The 7,916-nt window shown below is 32.9% G+C and overlaps 2 protein-coding genes across 3 annotated transcripts; both read left to right on the top strand.

Annotated features, from left to right (window-relative positions):
• The first annotated feature begins 83 nt into the window (after positions 1-83).
• LOC130738032 (uncharacterized) lies at positions 84-2,609 on the top strand. 2 transcript variants are annotated; one of them, XM_057589928.1, is made up of 4 exons: positions 91-551; positions 1,789-1,974; positions 2,065-2,090; positions 2,171-2,609. In XM_057589928.1, the coding sequence occupies exons 1-4, from the start codon at positions 234-236 to the stop codon at positions 2,394-2,396; spliced, it is 756 nt and encodes a 251-aa protein (XP_057445911.1). In that variant the 5' UTR covers positions 91-233; the 3' UTR covers positions 2,397-2,609. The 2 variants fall into 2 exon arrangements, with proteins under 2 accessions (XP_057445912.1, XP_057445911.1); XM_057589929.1 differs by lacking the exon at positions 2,065-2,090 and having other exon boundaries at positions 84-551; positions 2,171-2,306.
• A 3,622-nt stretch (positions 2,610-6,231) lies between these two features.
• LOC130736448 (agamous-like MADS-box protein AGL8) lies at positions 6,232-7,401 on the top strand. The gene has a single exon (XM_057588281.1). It carries the CDS (start codon positions 6,232-6,234, stop codon positions 7,399-7,401), a length of 1,170 nt encoding a protein of 389 aa, XP_057444264.1.
• The last annotated feature ends 515 nt before the right edge of the window (positions 7,402-7,916 follow it).

Raw genomic sequence — 7,916 nt, forward strand, 5'->3', positions numbered from 1 at the left:
AAAAATCTGAAATCGAGAAAGGGACATGGGATATTTTGTATGATCAGATTTTCCTCTCCATTGCCCACCAAAGTCCAAAGTTCAGAACAAGATATTTTATAGAAGAAAATCTTCCACTCATTATAGCAACACACTTGAACCAAACCAGTGTTAGCTCATTGATTAGTTAAGGTAGGAACAGAAATCACTACCAATCTATCTACTACTCGTTCTTTCTTCTATCAACTCCTCCAATGTTTCTCTCTCACTACCACCATCACCATCTTCTCTTCTCAAACCTCCCTGTTCCTCTAACACTGACACACCATCACTCATCCTTTTCACACCCTCCACCATCTCATCTTCTTCATTTTCTCCACAGACCCACAATTATTCCTCATACTATTTCAGCCATTCCTCCAACACTTTCATCATGGCTAACCGAACTCACCACCGGAACAGATGACCCTTCTTCTACCATCCAAGTCACTTCCACCATTCTTGTGACCGGAGCCATCACTCTCTTCTTCTTTCGCACTCTCCAGCGCCGAGCAAAAAGAGCCAAAGAATTGGTAAACTCTGTTTTGCTTCACACTGATAGAATATGAAATATTCTTCCAGTAATTACGCCTAATTTATTGTAATTATATTTATTCCTAGGTTAACTTTACATGTATATATACTCTTGTTACTGATCAATGAAAGACACCAAATTATTCCATAATCTTACATGTAGGAAATATTCTTCTAGTAATTATGCCTAATTTATTGTAATTATATTTATTCCTAGGTTGACTTTACTTGTATATATACTCTTGTTGATGATCAATGAAAGACATCAAATTAGGCCCTGTTTGGATAAACAGCTTAATTAAGCGCTTATGGTCATAAGCGCTTATGACATAAGCGCTTATTCATAAGCTATTTTTAAAAATTTATTGAAATAAATTAAAAATAAGCTGTGTATAAGCATAAGCTGTTTTTCATAAGCTATCCTGAGTAGCTTATGAAAATAAGCTGAAAATAGCTTATGGCAGACCATAAGCTGTTTGCATAAGCTCTCCCAAACACTGGCATAAGAGCTTATGCTGTCAGATAAGCTCAAATAAGCTCTTCCAAACTGGGCCTTATTCCATAATCTTACACACACAAATTACAACTACAACTATTTCATTATATCGTACATGTTTGGAATAAAAAACCACCCGAAAATCATAGGCAATAGCTTATGTCCACATTGATTTTAACTTCACCGTTATGATTTTTGAACAAGTTCCCAAACATCCACTTAACATCAAAATTTATGTTCAGCTATTCTTAGAAACATGTGTAAACATCTCAATGAATATTATTTTAAGTTAAATTTTTCACATAATATTGTCACTTCAAATTTTTTTCGTATTGAAATTTCAATAAGTTCTTACTATGGTTTTAAGTTGTGTGGTTGTGGGCATTTTTGGAATCCAGGAAAATGAGCTTATGTGGCTGCAATTGCAATCACGACAGGATCGTGCCGATACCTTCTAAACCTTAATGTCGCGATTACGGAACTTGATTTAAATCTCTATGAAGTTCTTTCGTATTATCTATAAAAAAAACACACATAATACGAATGTTAACATGAGAAAACCATAATTTCAATTTTCACATATACACACACAAATGAGTTCAAATCAGGAACTTGTAAATTAAAAATAAAAAATGCCATCTAGCTTTGTTGATTTGCATTTTCATGTTAACTAGTTGATATGTGATGTTATGGTTAAGTTTGAGTCTATATTGTTTAATGAAATGAGTTGTTGTCTTTAGAAATTTAGGTCCTCTGGAGTGAACAAGTCATTGGCTTCAACTTCCATTAAAGCTAAGAAACGACCTTCACCTGATCAAGCATTGTTGGGAGCAATTATAGCAGGTGTTATTGCTGTTATTCTCTATAGGTTCACTACAAGCGTAGAGGCAACTCTGTATCGCCAAACAATTTCAGATAATTTCTCGGTTTGTATCATGTCCTTTTTCTCTGTCCTTACTTATTCTTTACTAAAAACAATTTTGTTCCTGTATTATTGAAAATGGCATGCTTTTCAGGTCCGCCAGGTCACAATCACCATAAGGTTCCTACCATAACTTATCTCTCATATGGTTTCATTTTATTAAGCTTCTAACAAAAAAATCATCTGAAATTTTCTCACAGGACAATAATAAACGGCTTGTGCTACCTTGCTACATTTGTCTATGGCATAAATTCTGTTGGTTTATTGCTCTATTCTGGTCAGCTTGCCATGAACACTTTTGAGGGAGGACCAAGTGGAAAGGAAACTGAAAAAAGAATCCTTGAGCAGTCAGGCTCATCAAATTCATCAACTGATAAACTAAACAGCACAAAGGAAGATGAAAATTCCAATAATTCACAACAATGAAAGTCCATTGGGAAAGTAATTCACGATTAGAAGTGATCAAGTTCATGTTGGTCTGTAAAGAGGTTCTTTGTAAATACAGCATTGTTCAAAAATAGTGGTGGACTTGACTAAATCCAGTTAAATGGTGGTATCAATGTTTCAATTATATGGTAATCTCTTGACTTAGGTATTGATCTGAATATTGCGCAAATCTATATACCTCGTTTGTTGATAGTTTGAAAAACCGATTACTGGTTCTGTACACCTGCATGATGTCTCTGTTGACTGTTTTGGCATGCCTGAAGGAATTTCAATTTTGCAATCCAATTGATCGGTATGTTTCTCGTACTAAAAAAGCATTGAGGGTTGTCGGCACAAAAGAGGTGTTTAAAATTATGGAAATCATCACATTGAACATTAAAGAGTAAATCATGTGAATTGGACAACACATCTTAACACATTGGATTTATGGGTCCTGCTACTTATAAACTGCTTGAAGTTGTTATTTTCTTGACTCCCATGCTTCCAGGGGCGTATCTAGGTGGGGGCAGGCAGGGGTCATCGCCCCCCCTCCCAAGAATTTTGAAATATTCATTGACTATAGATATTTTTATATAGAAGATGTTATAATATTTTGTGATACTCATCAAGTTGAAGTTCCTGACATGAAAACCCCTTATTTTATGGGTAATGATCTTCATAAGAAACAAAATGGAGATATATAGAACATTATTATATGATATATGTATTTTATTCTGCAATTGATTTGCAACTATATGAATTAAATAGAAGATTTAATGTAGAGGTTGTGGAACTTCTCATACTTAGTTCAACTTTATATCCTAAGGAAAATTTTAAATCATTTGGAAATGAGAAAATTTGTAAGCTTGTTGAGAAGTTTTATGCAGATGATTTTTCCGAGCTAGAAAAGAGAAATTTATCGTTCCAACTAAGACATTATCATTCAGATGTTTACTGATATCCTAATTTAGGAAATATTTTCATTTTATCCGAGTTTTACCAGAAGTTAGTTGAAACTGGAAAAACAACAATATTTCCACTTGTTGTTAGATTGTTACGTCTTGTTTTGACATTCTCTCTTTCAACAACATCTACAGAGCAATCTTTTTATGCAATGAAAGTTGATAACTTCGGCTTTGCAACAAAATTAAAGATGATCTTCTCAGAAATTTATTAGTTGTATAGATCGAGAGAGAAATTGTTGAAAAAATGTATATTGATACAATAATAGGTAAATTTAGTACTATAAAACAACGAAGAGTTGTATTTAAATAATCTTTTATAATTTAAAGTTTATATAATATTCAATGAAAATTTTTTTAGTCTTATATTTCGCCCCCCGACAAGAAAATCCTGGATACGCCCCTGCATGCTTCTAGAAATTGATTTTTTTTTGATACATCGAAAAGCTAGAAATTGATATTTTGATAGAATAGAATAATTTATTTTATTCATTCTGTAATAGTAAATGATATTTAATAGTTAATATTACTCAAATTTAGTAGTTGATATTTAATAATTAGCATTAAATTAATTTTAAAAATTTGGTTGAAATTATATCTAGTTGATTTAAGTAACATCAGCAATTTGATCCCAAGTACATCAACTAGTAGCTCTTTCAATACAGGGAGAGCACATAATTTATCAATTTCAGAAAGTGCCCAAATCCAAGCATGGCCGTGGTTATCAGCTAGGGGAAAAGGCTTCAAATGTTCAACATATGAATGGATGAACCAGCCGGTCATGTGCATTCAGGCAGCAAGGTAATTGATAGATCCCTGATTTGGTGGACTTTGGCTACTGGAATCTCTGTCATGACTGATACAAAGGGGAATAGAACTAGAAATTATGATGTTGATAATGCTTTCAATGTTGGGAGGCTGCTTTTGTTTTTTTCTCTCTATCTTGGTGTTATCCCCTGCCATTGTCCCTTACTGTTTTTACCTTTCTTTTGTCCCTTTTGAGAATTGGATTTTCTATTGTTGTACAGCACTTCTTGTGCTTTTATTTAATTATATATATAATTTGGCTTAACCAAAAAAAACATCAACTAGTAGCTTTATAAAGAAAAAATTATTTTAATATTTATTTAAAGTATACTAATTTTTATATAATGTTGAAAAAATATTGTAGTTTTTTTTAACAGTGAAAAAAAAATGTAGTTAAGTATTATATCTAGTTGATTTTGTTTTATATATTCGTTCAAAAAACAAGATTTTGTTTTATATACGATGCGATTATATATGTCAATATATATATATATATATATATATATATATATATATATATATATATATATATATATATATATATATATATATATATATATATATACACGATGCGATTATATACGTATTGAACTTCAGATTGATTTAGTATTGATTTAATTTTCTGATTCGAATTTATTTTACAGTATGTTCATCCAATTTCTATAAATGCCCCAATTGAAGAACTCCAACAGCACTTTTCTATTTGTGCTCTGATAAGAATCACAAGCTGCAGTGTGTATTGAAGACAGAACACCGATTACGACAAAGGTATGATTTTGATTATAACTACCTGAATTTGTCAGTGCACTTAGTAGTTTCTGTTTGGTTTTGTTTTTTACTTTTGTGTTCTTTTCTTTGATATGTGCATGCATGGTTTCAGTTTAATGTTTTTCTTCCGATGAATCTTGTTCTTGTTTGGTTTCTGGGCCGGAAGATCATGGGAATGGGGTTTGTGTTTTTTTTGTCGGGCACTGCTCAGAAACTCTAAAACTAACCCAAACATTCTCTCGCTTTGCAATTTTGCATCAAATTAAGTGATTTTATCCATGTGTTCTCCTCACCTTTCATGTAAAAATTCATTATTTTTCACAAAAAGTTCCCTCTTTTAGGTGGGAAAAAAACATTGATATGATTGGGAAAAAAAAGGAGAGGGTATGAATAATTTATAGTTGTTCTTTTTTACTACTTCTTATGTGACAAAACTTTTATTGATGATAGTAAGTACAGAAAAGTCTTGAAAATAGTATACAGTATTGTTATAATAAATTCAAGTATCCGTAGGTTTCACCTATTTCCTTTATTTGAAGAGAGAAAACGAAAAATCTCAATAAAAATACTATATAATACTCCCTCCGTCCCTAATTATAAGCTAACATTGAGACTTTTTTTGTGTCACTAAATATAAGCTAACCTTGCAAAAGTTAATATTTCTTTCCATATTCACCCTTGCATTTATTGGTAGTGGAGCACCACCATTAGTAGTACAATGATGAAAAAGTGTTATCATAAATAGGGGTAAACATAGAAAGTTGTACATTTTTTTTGAAAACCAATGCATCAATTAAGGCTTTCTTAATAAGTGTGATTTTTACAACTTTAGCTTATAATTAGGGACGGAGGGAGTATGTTCTAGGGCACTTATTATACACAGCCAAACTTCAATGCACTTTCTTTTTGTCACTTCTTTTAGGTGGTTGTTCTTGTACTTGTAACATCTTCTCATTTATTATAGGATTTGGATCCCCTCATCTATTAATTCTCATATGTCATGTCATGTGAAAATCTGAGCATTTAATTATATATTAATGAAATTTGGGCTGTAAATAAATATATGGAGAGACAAAATTAAAATTGAGCAGGAAATAATACTGACCATTAAATTTAATTTAAAAAGTAATTAAAGGTTTCCACATTACCATGTCATGTGAGATTAACACATGATGGGATCCCTGCCCTTTATTACTAGTATTATCATTGTTAATATTGTTGTTGCTTGTTTAGATATAATTGTACTTTATAAGAATTTTTTTGTAACTATTTTTGTATTTATGTTGTGATTGTAGAGAATGGGTCGTGCAAAAGTAATTTTGAAACCAATCGAAAAGAAGAATGCTCGTAGATTGACTTTCAGTCAAAGAAAGAAGGGACTTATTAAGAAAGTTTCTGACTTTCACAAATTTTGTGGAAACGAAGCATGCTTAATTGTGTATGATGGTGATGGTACTGGTGAACCTGAGGTTTGGCCTCCAGAACCTTCAAAAGTGCACTCAATCCTTGAGAAGTATGAGCACCAAAGGAGTAGCAAAGATAGACCTGCTACTAAGACATTTGATCTGGAAAATTTCTTTGACAATAGGAAAGTGATGGTTGAAGCTGAGATTGCTAGAGTGAAGAAGGAGATTTTTAAGATGAAATATCCAACTTGGGATCCATGTTTCAATGAGCTGACAATGGAGCAACTGAGTTTCTTCATGGCTAAGCTGAGTGCAAAGATAGAAGCTTGTGATCATAGGATTGATATGTTGAAGAAGGAGCGTCAAAGCGAAGCCGTTGTTACTGCTTTCGATAACATGCAAAACATGGCTCAGGAGAGTGCTGAAACCTCAAATCATAGCCAACTTAATTCCATGTTGAACATCTCTGAAGGACAACTTGTACGTGCTTCTTCTATGAAGTCACTAAATGATAATAATGTGATGGTGGATTCAACTTATCAAGTAGATGCTACAACTGCCACCAGCTTCGGTAGCGTGCAAAACATGGCTCAAGAGAGTGCTGAATCCTCAAATCCAAGCCAACTTAATTCCATGGTGAACATCTCTCACGACCAACTTGTCCCTGCTCCTATGAAGCCACTTAATGATAATAGTGTCATGGTGGATCCAACTAATGAAGTAGATACTACGGAAGTCGTCGCCTTCAGTAGCATGCAAAACATGGCTCAGAAAAGTGTTGAATCCTCAAATCCTTGCCAACTGAATTCCATGTTGAATAACATCCCTCAAGGCCAACTTGTTTCTGCTCCAACGAAGAAGCCACTAAGTGATAATAGTGGGATGGTGGATTCCACTGTTGAAGTAAATGTGCCTCTAGATTCAACAGACCCACTTGATGATGTGGATTGGGTTGAACTAGGGCCTATGAATTGGTGTAATGGTTCTACTAACTATCAAAGTGATCTTATGTTTCGAGCCAGCCAACTCGATGAGTCTATCTTTCAGAATATGCCATTTTAGTCACAGAATGCAGAATGTTCCAATTCAGTCTTTCTCACATGCTTCAAATGATTGGTGTTGAAGGACATAAGTTTTGAGTACAGTAGAAATTGATGTTTTTTTGGGTTATGGCCTAGTTTTTGTTAGAAAAAGAAAAGCTTCTTATCATTGTCAAATTTATATATTGATTTCTCTTTACTTTATGAATAAAGAAACTTGTTATGTGTCCAATTGATTTATTGACATCTCTTTATTTTATGAATTAAGGAGCTAACATCTTTGCCAAATTGATTTGTTGACTTTTGCTTATTTTTTATGAAAAAACTTATAAGCTCCCGAAGTAAAATAAAATAAAAAGATGCACCTAATCAGAGCACAAACCAATTCTAGTGACAATATTACAAGATTGCACCTTAATTAGATTAAGTAAATAGAATTGCAAACAATAAGGGAACACTATAGTAGCTCCTTTCCTATTTTACTGTAGTAAGTTTTCAGCTGCAGTATACAATCATACATATTTGCTAAAGAATTGC

Source organism: Lotus japonicus, chromosome 2, assembly GCF_012489685.1.
Source record: "Lotus japonicus ecotype B-129 chromosome 2, LjGifu_v1.2".
Taxonomy (NCBI): Eukaryota; Viridiplantae; Streptophyta; class Magnoliopsida; order Fabales; family Fabaceae; genus Lotus; species Lotus japonicus.

What these genes read in the sequence shown, in the direction of transcription:
- LOC130738032 (XM_057589928.1), top strand. Translation starts at nt 234, where the DNA reads ATGTTTCTCTCTCACTACCACCATCACCATCTTCTCTTCTCAAACCTC. An exon ending in CAAAAAGAGCCAAAGAATTG is followed by an intron (nt 552 to 1,788) that starts GTAAACTCTGTT and finishes TGTTGTCTTTAG; the next exon opens with AAATTTAGGTCCTCTGGAGT. An exon ending in CAATTTCAGATAATTTCTCG is followed by an intron (nt 1,975 to 2,064) that starts GTTTGTATCATG and finishes CATGCTTTTCAG; the next exon opens with GTCCGCCAGGTCACAATCAC.
- LOC130736448 (XM_057588281.1), top strand. Translation starts at nt 6,232, where the DNA reads ATGGGTCGTGCAAAAGTAATTTTGAAACCAATCGAAAAGAAGAATGCT.